Source organism: Pelodiscus sinensis, chromosome 2 (assembly GCF_052426305.1).
Source record: "Pelodiscus sinensis isolate ZL-2025 chromosome 2, ASM5242630v1, whole genome shotgun sequence".
NCBI lineage: Eukaryota > Metazoa > Chordata > Testudines > Trionychidae > Pelodiscus > Pelodiscus sinensis.
In genome coordinates, this window is record NC_143053.1 from 117,342,337 (window position 1) to 117,354,862 (window position 12,526).

A 12,526-nucleotide genomic window follows, 5' to 3' on the forward strand; every position below is an offset into this window, starting at 1 on the left:
TAGCGCAGGGGGAGGGGCAAACTCCTATATTTAAAAAGCCCGAATATCGGGACTGACCCCTCCCCCCCCCGGTACTCCAGCAGCCGCCTCTGGGCGCCGAGGCGGGAAGGGACGCGCACGAGGCCGGGACTCGCACCCAACGCCAAGCGCGCGCACGGCCCCTCCCCTCGTGGCCCGGCTCGCGCTCGCTGGGGCCGGGGAAACGAACGCCTCGTGCAGCCCCACGGCCCCAGCTCGCGCTGGATCTCAGGCCGAAGGCCCAGCCGGGGCCCTCGAGACTCTCCCTCCCCCCACCCCGCAAACGTGAGTCTGAGTGACCGTTACAGACACCTCCCGACACTGGCGCCTCAGAGCGGCCCCCTCCCACCCAGGCCGCCCTGTCTCTTACTCGGGCTCCCGCAGCACAGACTCCACCGCGGCGGCCATTTTGAACTTCCAAACTCCTTCGCTGCCGCTAGTGAGACGGGGCCGCAGCGCATGCGCGATGAGCCGTCAAGGGTCGAAGCGTGGAAACGCACCAACTTGGCGACCACCGGAAGTGAACCTCACCCTCCAGCGAGGGAGCAAGTCACTTCCGGTGGATTTTTTTTTTTTTTAAAGGGAGCATCTGTAAAGTGCATCTCCCAGGCAAACGCAAGCACAAAGCAAGGGACTGGGGGAGCGGCGTGGCGTGTTTCAGCCTGTCAAGCGACCTGGAAGCTGCGTGACGCGGGGGCACCCAGCGTGTGAGAGGCAGATGTTGGGGCAGGGGACAGGGTATTTGTGGGGAGAGGTGAACATGCCCGTGCTCGGAATCTCTCGGGATGTGTAGATCAAATATTTGATCTGAGGAAGTGGGTCTGGCCCACGAAATGTCATCACTTAATAAACCATCTTGTTAGTCTTTAAAGTGCTACATTGTCCTGTTTTTTGTTTCAGCTACACCAGACTAACAGGGCTACATTTCTATCATTATTAAATTTCATGTGTGTGTGGAGTCAATTTAAGTAATATAGAATGTGCCAGGTAAAGAAGATTTTACAGTTGTTTTAATGCCAACAAGAGTGGGCACCAATGAGCATCTCCAGCCCAGCTATTCAGGGCCTTTGCAGCCTTTCCCTGCTGTTAGAAGACAACAGTAAGGCTGTGTCTATACTGGTGCTTTTGTCAGTTTAACTTATGAGGGTCACAGGTGTGGAAAAAAAACCATATCTCTGAGCAATATAAATAACACAAACAGAAGTGAGAAGTGCAGACAGCACTGTTAATACAGAAGACTTATTGAAAGTGGTTTATTTATGTCAGTGACCATGGCTACATGAACGATTTTACAGCAGCACAGCTGCATTAGCACAAAAATGAACCAATGGGCTGTGTCTAGACTGGCCAGTTTTTCTGGAAAATCAGCCGCTTTTCCAGAAAAACGTGCCAGCTGTCTACACTGGCTGCTTGAATTTCCGCAAAAGCACTGACTTCCTACTGTAAGAAATCAGTGCTTTTTGCAGAAATACTATGCTGCTCCCATTTGGGCAAAAGTCCCTTTTGTGTAAAACTTTTGCGCAAAAGGGCCAGTGTAGACAGCTGAGAGTTGTTTTGCGCAAAAAAGCCCCGATCGCGAAAATGGTGATCAGGGCTTTTTTGCGCAAAAGTGCATCTAGATTGGCCACGAACGCTTTTCCGCAAAAAGTGCTTTTGCGGAAAAGCGTCCATGCCAATCTAGACGCTCTTTTCCGCAAATGCTTTTAATGGAAAACTTTTCTGTTAAAAGCATTTCCGGAAAATCATGCCAGTCTAGACATAGCCAAGGTGTTTCAATTTTCAAAATGGGAGAAAATGCATGAGGAAACAACATAAACACAGAAAATTAAACTATATTTTAAAAATTCTGATCATCTCAGGTGCCAATACTTAGTACTGTTCTATTATTATCTATCATTGTAGGTGGATACTACTTAGTCCTCCCTTGAGGGCAAGGGGCTGGACTAGACAATCTCTCAAGGTCCCTTCCAATTCTAACGTTCTGTGAATATGGCCTAGTTATAACTTTGTTCTGCCTTAGTGCTGGGGGCTGCACAAGATAACTTATAGAAGTCCCTTTCAGTTCAGCGCTTCTATGATTGCGTTATGAAAGAATTATGCTAGGCACTGTACAGGATACTGGACAATAATATCGCTCTTTCCAATACCTGCTTCAAAGCGTTCATAGGCAACTAAATAACCACGTGTTGGATAATAAAGATGAAGAACCTTAAAGCACAAGAGCGTTTAGATGGCTGAGCGCTAACCTCACACAGGAAGCCCTCAATGCGCTGCGTGACAAGGGGATGTGAAACGGGGAGGCACTCGCGGACTTTGAGCTGCCACTGGTGTCTGAAGCTTTGAATTTCAAACGAGTCCTTCCGACCTAGGTGCTCTTGCATGCGTCACTTTGCGCGCGGTCCCTTACAGAGGGGCAGCCTGATGGAATACTGGGAGCAGCGCTACGCGGTGAGCGCGCGCTCTAACACCGCCCTCTGGGTTCCGGGCCGGAAGTGAGAAAGCTAGTGGTTGGGTGTGAGAGCCGCGCAGGCCCGGAACCAGGGTGAGACTAACTCAGCAACTGCAGCCCAGTTCCCCCCCCACAGAACGGAATGGACCCGTCCTTCTGTTCTTTCACGCGCGGGACCCGGCCAGTGAGCGGCACGTGTCTGCGGCCACGGCTGAGGAGCGCGCAGTTATCGCCAGAGGTGGCGCAAAGGCGCTGGGGAGCCGCAGCGAAAAGGAGCAAGGAGAAGGTTTGAGCTGCCTCCGGCTGGTCTCGCGGGACAGGTGCAAGAGGGACCCGCCACTGATTGTCTTCCTCTGGCACTAGCCCCTGCGACTGCTGCCTCCCTGGGTGTGATGTTCATTGTAGCAGGTACGGTCAGCTCATTCCTCGCCATCCTCCGCGTAAAAGGAATTCACAGCACCAGAAAACAGGTAAGTAGACCCCTAGCTAGATACAAAAAAGTTGCATCTGATCTGCGAACTGCAAACCAGTAGATTATTTCATGACACTTGTAATGACAATGTAACACATGCTAGAAGTAGCTTTTTTGAATAAATCCCTGATTTGGGCTTGCTTACTTGTTTTCGACCTCTCTTTTCCATAAAAGTAGAGTGCAGAATGTGCAGTTGGATAACAATTCTGACCAGTATACTAATCACCATTACTAGACTGAAGATTTGTATTGGGAGATATCAGAAATAGGCATGTATATCTTAATTTATCCCAAATTTTCAGTAACATTATCTGCTGCAGAGGATTGCTGACATATTAGTTTGCAGATCATAGAACAACTATTAACTATTTTATTAATGTTTCTCTTACAGACTGGCACTCTCTGAAGATGAAAGAATGTTAATATAAATACAAATGTATTTCTTCTCTACAAATGTATAAACCTACATTTACCAGAGAAGATCATACAACTGGAATGTTATGTTTCTGTCAGAGATCTTAGAAGACCAAATTGCCAGCCTGATAGAAATATTTTGGTTGAAGTATACAGGTGCAAACTTTGTCAGTTCACAAGCAGTATTGAGAATAAAATCAGAATTCAAATGATGAACACTAAAACAGGTAGAGTTTGCCACTTTTCTGAGTGTCTTGAGATAGACAACAGAAATGGTATCTTTCAAGGCTTTCTGCATTTTCTTTGTTTACTTCACTGATTTAATCCTCAGTGCTGTAGAAGTCATTTTGATCTATCTACCAAACACTTCATGATATGAGCCCTGAATGCTGCAATGTGAGCCTGGAGAATCCACTCCTAATAATCCTAAATCCTAACCGTAGTCAGAGAGTTGTTGTTAACGGTGCTAAATCCTGCTGGAAAGTGATAACAAGTGGAGTTCCGCAAGGGTCTGTTTTGGGACCCGTACTGTTCAATATCTTCATCAGTGATGTAGATATTGGGATAGAGAGTATGCTTATTAAGTTTGCAGATGATACCAAACTGGGTGGGGTTGCAACTTCTTTGGAGGATAGGGACATAATTCAAAATGACCTTAGCAAGTTAGAGAAATGGTCAGAGGTAAACAGGATGAGGTTTAATAAAGAGAAATGCAAAGTGCTCCACTTAGGAAGGAACAATCAGTTCCATACATACAAGATGGGAAGCGACTGTCTAGGAAGGAGCATGGCGGAAAGGGATCTAGGGGTCATAGTGGACCACAAGTTGAATATGAGTCAACAGTGTGATGCTGTTGCAAAAAAAGCAAATATGATTCTAGGTTGTATCAACAGGTGTGTTGTAAGCAAAACTCGCGAAGTCATTCTGCCGCTCTACTCTGCACTAGTTAGGCCTCAGCTGGAGTACTGTGTCCAGTTCTGGGCGCCACATTTCAAGAAAGATGTGGAGAAATTGTAAAGGGTACAGAGAAGAGCGACAAGAATGATTAAAGATCTAGAGAACATGACCTATGAAGCCAGGCTTCATGAACTGGGCTTGTTTAGTTTGGAAAAAAGAAGATTAAGGGGGGACATGATAGCGGTTTTCAAATATCTAAAAGGGTGTCACAAGGAGGAAGGAGAAAATTTGTTCCTCTTGGTTTCTGAGGACAGGACAAGGAGTAATGGGCTTAAAGTGCAGCAAGGGAGGTTTAGATTGGACATTAGGAAAAAATTCCTAACTGTCAGGGTGGTCAAATATTGGAATAAATTGCCAAGGGAGGTGGTGGAATCTCCCTCTCTTGAGATATTTAAGAACAGGTTAGATAGACATCTGTCAGGGATGGTGTAGACGGAGCTTAGTCCTGCCTTGAGGGCGGGGGGCTGGACTCGATGACCTCTCGAGGTCCCTTCCAGTCCTATGATTCTATGACTTTCTTGTAAACATGCAGTTTGAAGAACTAGGCTAGTTTCAACTTGAGGAGTCCTGCTATGTGGTGGCTAATCTGCTCTTATATTTCACAGATCCCAGTGAATGAGGGAGAGAAGCAAAGATGAAGTGGAAGCCCAATTTGAACATCTCATATCTCTTTTGCATTTCCAGCATTAAAACCTCTGTTGCATTTCCAGCATGAAGTGAAACATGAAAATAGAAAAAAAGTCAGAAGGCCAGACCTGAAAATTGTGACTTAGCTCAGCCTTTGAAAGGTATTTACACTTTAAAACCAAGTGCTGAAAGAGTACAATGTTGCCATGTGTGACCAAAAACGGAAGTGAAAAGATGCTTATTAAATCCATGTTAAATATCATGGTGACAATGACAATGTGCTTTATTGCAATAGCTGTATGACTGAATGGAACTTACTTGAAAATAATGTAACAACACAGAAGTGGATTGTGCACACGAAAGCTCATGATATTATATATTAGTCTCTAAGGGTACGTCTACATTACAGAGGAAGATCTAAGTTGCCACTGTTGATCTTCCAGAGTTTGAATTAGGGGGTCTTGTTAAGACATCTACTCCTTGTCCCCACAACCTAAAACAAAAGGGTTATGTGAACCTGCCTAGGGGTTTTAGACTAGGTGGGCAGAGTGACTTTTTGCTGACACTTTTTGGGGAGGTGGAGGGTGAAAAAAGAAGACAGGCAAGATAGCGAAGAACCAGTCTGTGTTAGTGTATTACTTTGGAAAAAGTTAAGAGTTTTTTGAGTTCAGGTGTAGGCTAAAGTGGCTTGAGGCTGTAAGCTAGTTTATTTTACTGCTGAATTCCTGATTACTGTTTTCTGTGAGAAACTTGTATATCCCAGAAGGGGGCAGCAAAGGGCTAGTATTGTTTTGTTCTTACTTTATAAATATTTTTATTTAATGGTTTACTAATTACATAAATTTAAATACAGAAAACACACAACAATCACAAAGCCCCAATTTAAACATATGGAAATTTATAGTTAAGGATGTATGTTTGAACTCTTTTGTTTGTCTTTTAATTTCATTTGGTTCATAAGAGTGATTTGAGGGGTTTTTTCCTGCATATTACTGATTCAAAGCTAGTGCAATGTAGTGTGTGATTTTTTTTTTTTTTTTATATATATAAAAATTTTTGAGAGAGAGAAAATCTTATGAGGTGTCATCTGATTCTACTAAAAGGAACGTATTTACATTTCACTCTAGAAGCCTACTTTTGCTGAAGAGCTGTAAATTTTTAGCATATCTTCACCAGTAATTTGGATATTTAGCCATACTTTTAAAAATAAAAATTTAAGAAGAAATATGCATACTTGAAAATTCTGTAACCCATATGGTAGAGAAGCTGGATTTCAGGTCATAGGTTTACATTTAAAGGTACCATGGAACCAATTCTGCTCTTGTTGAAATTAATGAAAACAAAATCAGACCCAATTTCTGGTCAATTTGATGAAAATATAATTTATTTACACCATAAGCGTCTTCCTAAAGTCTAAGATTAAATGATATGGTGGGTTGTTTTTTGTATTTCTAGTGCAAACATTTAAAAAACTAGTATTTTCCTCTATTGTTAACCAACCAGTTATTCCAGTATCATGCAAATATGATCTCTTAAAAGTGAACCTGACTAACCAGCAACTCAAATTTAATCTATCTAGCCTATTCCATTGATCAATGTGAGAAATTAAACAAGTAAACATTATAAATCAGGGGTGGGGAACCTAAGGCCCAGGAGCCAGCCAGAGGCAATCCCTGGGGCTCAGAGTTCCTGCCTCCCGCCCAGCATTGAGAATCATATGCTGGCACTCCTGTGCCAATGACGCATCCCCACCCAACTGACTTTTCTGTAGATCAGCAGCCCCCCCGACCCAAAAAAGGTTCCCCATAGGGCTATAAGTGATGAGTAGTCAACTACCTGATAAGCTTAGCCTGATAGTGGCGGGGGAGGGGGAGAGAGACTAGTCAACTATCCAGTAAGCATTTGCTTATTGGATAGTTCATTAGTCGCGTACATCCCTGTTATGTACATGGAATTTACACAGTTATATTAAGTCCTGCATTGTGCCATAGAGGACACTTCATTAGAAATACTAAGGTACTATACAAATGTTCTCTGTCTTCCTTGGTTTGGGATTCTTGGATATTTTCCATATACTAGGCATTTAACTCTGTGAATGTGAATCTTTCTTTAACTGAATGTGTTAAGAAATTAGGAAATGGAAATTTGAATTGTACAAGTAGAACAAGACGTGCAGTGTTACATGAATAGCATTCCTAAATCTGCTACCTTCTAGGTATAGTGGGTGGATAGCAGGCAGTGTGGAGGGAGCTAATTAGGAGCTTGTGGCAATAGATACCAAAATCAGCACATGAATAATTTGTCAAGGATCTGGCAAATCAGCACATGAATAATTTGTCAAGGATCTGGCAATGTAGCCAAATAACATTTGTTTCTTTTTGCCACCTTACAAAAAATAAAACGTCAGGGGATTTTTTTAACAACAAAAATGTGCTTTCAGTGGTTAATCAGGAGTACAACACCCTGACATTTAATTGTTAGAAAGTTGGGGAGCCTCCCCCATGCAGACCCTGGCCATCTCCGATTCAGTCTGCCTTGACCCTTGGTGTCTCTGCCCATCCTTTTCCTCTGACATCATGTGGCCCTGCACTCCCCATTCCCATTCACTCCCAGGCTTAATGTTGTTATCCCACTAGCTCCTGCTACAGCACCACCTATGCCAACAGGAGAATCCCTTCTGTCAGCATAGGTGGTGCTGTGTTTAAGTGCTGTAGCAGTTTAAGTGGAGACAAGTCCTGAGTAGGATTTTGAAAGTTTTGGTCTTAATCTCTCGAGATTGTTCCCCCTGAGATTAAAGATTCTATATAGTGATTTCAAAATGTAGTTAATTATTTTAATGGTAAATTAGAGAGTAGTTGGTTTAAAATAGTACCTTACTAGTAAAAGCAAGTAGTCCTGTGGCACCTTGGAGACTGACTAAAAATATATATATCATATCATGAGTTTTCCTTGGCAAAACCCACTTCTTCAGATGAGCTTGAGTGGAGAAAAACGGAGACTCTCAGAATTTATAACAGAAAAAGAAGTGGGGGGGAGTACCTGTCACTTGGGCCAATGCCAATGAGGTTAAATGCGTGGCCTGGAAGTTTCCCATACTTAGCTTTTTATGTCAATGAGGTGTTAAATGTGAAGAAAGCTGGTTTTTTTTATAAAAACTGTTTCCTGTTACTTTGAGAATTTCTGATTCACGTCCTCTCCAGTTGGCAAAAAACAATTTTAACTGGTTTTTAAGCTAGTGACTTAAAGCAGCTGAGAGTTAGGGATCAGTAGTCATGGAGCTGATGCAGGAAGAGAGGCAAATACAAGTCTTTTAGAGGAGAAGAAAAGGGATATTAAATTTGGAAATGGAATTTGTAGATTTATTTCAAGTTCCACTTCACTTGGAATCCGCATTCAGTTATGATTTGAAGTTTAAACATTCATAATGTTAAGAGGAATATAGCTGGAACTAGAGTTGTCCTATTGTGTAAGAACATACTTCTCATTTCAGACTTTATTGCAATAGCTTTTTAAGTGTTAGATTAAATCCTGTAACCATTCAGTACTTGACTAAAGGGCATTGTGCAAGTCTACATGGGAACCAAGACTGCTCTTACCATACATGCTGCCTGCAAGAATATGATCTACATACGCAGTTCCCAACTGCTGGGCTGCAGACCGGTACCGGGTCGTGAACTACTGGGCCATTACACCTGTGAAATCCTCCCAGGACTTCAATAAGACCCATGAGCTGGGCCTCACAAGCTGTGTGCACTCCCCTAAGAGCAGCTGCTCATCCCCTGTAGGTGCAAACTGGTCTACTGCCCCCCCCAAAGTAGCATGTGCTGGACTCACCTCACATCACTATTTGATGTGGGAGGCCCCCAACCACCTTCTCCACTTATCAGGTGGCAGGGACACGAGGTTCTGTCTTCACCGGGTCGTCCATCACAGCAGCCGGAATCAATATGTTCTTCGTTTAAAACAGCCTTCTGCCACAGGCTGCTATTGTGTACTCTGCTTCACATTGCGCCTGTCCCACCTGGAGTGCCCTGTGTCTGTGAGATCAGGTCTTGCGAGTGATGTCAATCAGACAGCCGCAGCACTCCCATCAGCAATTGCACGTCAAAATTCAAGTAAGCAGAAGGGTGCAGGGAGTGGGGCGGCTGGGGAGATTCTAGAACTTGGGGCCAACCATCTGCCCAGCTTGCCCACCGCCACTGGGCTTGGCAGGTGACAGGCGGCAGATATGGTTAGTCTGGGTCGCAATGAGGGAGAGAAGGGAGCCAGCCTTCATTCCCAACAGAAGAACACGGCCAGTCACATCCTGGTTTCTCTCTGGTGGGGAGTGGAGAGGAGAGGGCTCTGTGGCTGCACTATGGAGTGGGGTACCTTGAGGAATAGGCATCCCTCCCAACAGGGGCCTGATGGAATTATGGGGGAGGCCCCCTTGCTGTGGGGGACAGGTTCCTTCCCTCAGTGCCCCCAGAAGGGCCTTGTTCATTAGTGCAGGTGAGTCTGGGCTGATACCAGTGCAGGAGCAAAAGGCCCCATGTGCCTCACAAGCCTTCCCAATGCCCCCACAACACGGGGTGGGGGAGAAGGCAATCAGTCAATTTAACCTAGTTACTGAGTTACACTACCCCGAAGTCTTCATCTATCCCCAATCACAGGCTTCCTCCCCCAGTAGCTAATGGCAGTTAGGGCAACCCAGGACCACCCTCTAGTAGTCCATGTCCCACCTCCACGACCCTGTAGAAGACTATCTGCAATTTCCCTTTAAATAATTGCATTGCTGCTATAATTCCCAGGGTCACTTACAGCACATTCTTCACCTTTACCTCTTCTCCAGCTCTAGCAAGGAACTACCCTTGTTCTGGCACTGCAGCTCTTTTTATACTCATCTGGTGTATCCTAACTGACTGGTTCTCATATAAATGCTCTAGGAAACTCAGAGCACCTCTCTCTGCCTTCTTCTGGGGTGGGGTGTGGCAGGACCACAAGGCTTCCAGCAGGGGACCTCAGAGCCTAGTCTAGTCCATCATATGGACTTTCTTATTTGTGCTAATAAGGTCCATTATTACTTTTCCATGATTTTCCACTGTTGGCAGCCCAGTGCAAAGAGTGAGAGCGCAGGTCTAGGAACAGGGGCTCCTACCAACATTGTGGCGGAAGCCTAATATTGCAGGATCTTCAATATTGCGAATTAAGTAGGGCCTTACACATAATAAATTAAATTCAGCAAAAGTTCCGTACTGTGTTTTTAAGTAAATAGCACTGTCAAGAACATTTGACAGGTGTATCTGTTATACAAGTTCATTATATCAATTACATGCTTGTCAGTGTAAGGAGATGAATAATGTTCTGTATGGTTTGTATATATTTCAAATAACCACTATTTGTGTAAATACACCTGTGTTAGCTTTAATCTCGCTAGCATGCTGAAAATAGCAATGGGACTGCTGAATTACAGGCTTCAGCATGTGCTAAAAATGCAAATATGTATCCGGAGAATCGGGTGGGTTTGTCCTGTCTTCTGTGAGGTCTGTGCTACTGTTTATCATGACTGCAGTTTTTTGTGAAGTAGCTAGATTAAAGCTAATGCAGTTATGTCTACACAAGCTTCAAGTCACATTGTCCTGGCTGCAGTGTACATGTATACCTTAAGATGGCATAATTTGAAACAACAAAGGAGCTTAAACTGTGTAAATTCACATCTGAGTTCTATCCAATATCCTATTTTTTTAATTGGAGATGAAAAAAATGTTGGAGTTAACTATACCTAGTAATGGAAAAGTTTAATAATTTGAACTGTCATGTGTGAAAACATTTTATGTGCCTTGCATTGAGCAGAGACCTTAGCGTCACCTTAGTCAATTTAATGGGAAATGATTGGAAGAAATCTGCAATGACACCTGTCCACTGGAGTAGTGGATTTTAAAATGTATTACACAAACTATTCGTCCCCTGACAAGCAACTCTCCCAGAAGCAAGTAAAGAAATACCATTTCAGATTAGAAACCTCATTAATCAGCACCCATCTCACCCCTAGCCTCAAACCATTTCCAGTAGAGCATTAGGTAGTTCATGCTTAAATGTGTATGAAGCTTAAAGGTATGTACCTAGAGCAGCTAATCAAATAAGATGATTTTGGTACACCACTTTGGTATGCTGCAAAGCAGTAGGTCAGCCTGAAGAGAAGGAGAAATCGATCCACTGAGGATATTAAAAGAACTGGCAAATGTGACTCAACCGGAGACTCAAAGACTGGTACTTGCAGGAAGCTTAATGTACACTTATATGCTATAACTTTGGTTCTGTTGAGAGGAGCACGGCATGGTTTTGATTATAGGAGGTTTGAGGTTTGTTTTACATGAGAACTGAGTATCTTGATCCTGTTCTGACTGCCTCATGCTGACTGTGCCCTTCATTGGAAGTTACAGAATGTGAAGGTTGGATTGTGTTGAAATGCCAGTTTGAGTGCGTTTGAATTGTGCAAATCAGTTTTCTGATGTCATCTAGCTCATATTAAATAAGTCGAATGTTTTAAGTCCAAGGACTGTCTTATGTCAAACAGCACTAAATTGACACCCTGATTTGACGTATGACTATAGGTTCTGAATTTATGATACTCGGTCCCCAATGGACTAGATTGAAATTCCAAGGTATAATGTTCTGACTGACAGAGCTCAAGAAAAACCAATTGTGTCGCCAGAGGCATGTAGATTAGGCTACCAGGCATAAGAAAATGAAGCGGCAATTTAAATAATCGCCGCTTCATTTAAATTTACATGGCTGCCGTGCTGAGCCGATCAGCTGCTTGTCAGCTCAGCGCGGTAGTCTGGACGCGCGGGTGTCGACGTCAAAGGCATTTGTCGACCACCCAGGTAAACCTCATCCCAGGAGGCATACCTGGGTGGTCGACAAATGCCTTTGAAATCGACACATGCGCGTCCAGACTATCACACTGAGCCGACAAACAGCTGATCGGCTCAGCGCGGCAGCCATGTAAATTTAAATGAAGCAGCGATTATTTAAATCGCCGCTTCATTTTCCTGTGCCTGGTAGCCTAATCTACATGCCTCTGGCGACAGAGGCATGTAGTCTAGATGTACCCTAATTTTCTTGTGTTGCCATCAGTACCAGTTCTTGTACAGATGAGAGGTTATGAAAACCAATCTAATCAAATAAAGGTTTTTTCTGATCCCAGAGGATCAGCTACATCCCAGGTCAGTTTATAACTCAGGTCTTACTCAAAAAGCACACTTTTGCCAAACCTTTAAAAGCTAAAGCTTTATTGGAAGAAAAGGTGAGTGTAGAACAGGTTAAATACATACAACTACAAAGTTCTTGGTGCAGGCTTATAGCAGTGATTAAATAGATTGCGGGCTTAAATGTCTCGAGTACATCCACAGTTAGGATGGGTCATTCAATCCTTTGTTTAAAGCTTCAGTTTGTAGCAAAGATCCTCCAAAGCTGAGAAGCAGGATTGAAGACAAAATGGAGGGATTTCCAGGCCTTCTATATCTTTCCTGGTGTGGATGGAATCTGACAAGTACAGCTGCAAGATGGAGTTTGTCACATGAGCAAGTCACCTGTCATGCAGGACT

At 43.7% G+C, this 12,526-nt stretch overlaps 1 protein-coding gene and 1 long non-coding RNA gene across 10 annotated transcripts in view; one reads left to right on the forward strand and one right to left on the reverse strand.

The window, feature by feature from the left end:
- PRP4K (pre-mRNA processing factor kinase PRP4K) overlaps positions 1-547 on the reverse strand; it is a 56,774-nt gene extending 56,227 nt beyond the window's left edge. For all 6 annotated transcript variants that reach the window (XR_012901676.2, XR_012901677.2, XR_012901675.2 and 3 more), the window contains exon 1: positions 389-547. Coding sequence is in view for 2 of the 6 variants with exons in the window: in XM_006138815.4 (XP_006138877.1) it covers positions 389-426 (38 nt within the window). In the remaining 4 variants the exon portion in view is untranslated. The remainder of the gene's footprint in view (positions 1-388) is intronic.
- A 1,518-nt stretch (positions 548-2,065) lies between these two features.
- LOC112543991 (uncharacterized) lies at positions 2,066-11,650 on the forward strand. Of its 4 annotated transcripts, none has more exons than XR_012901680.2 (3): positions 2,150-2,937; positions 3,331-5,098; positions 8,825-11,650. It is a non-coding gene; the product is annotated as an uncharacterized LOC112543991 (long non-coding RNA). The 4 variants fall into 4 exon arrangements; XR_003087286.3 differs by lacking the exon at positions 8,825-11,650 and having other exon boundaries at positions 2,235-2,937; positions 3,331-3,580; positions 4,916-5,199; XR_003087287.3 differs by lacking the exon at positions 8,825-11,650 and having other exon boundaries at positions 2,240-2,937; positions 3,331-3,509; positions 4,916-5,199.
- The last annotated feature ends 876 nt before the right edge of the window (positions 11,651-12,526 follow it).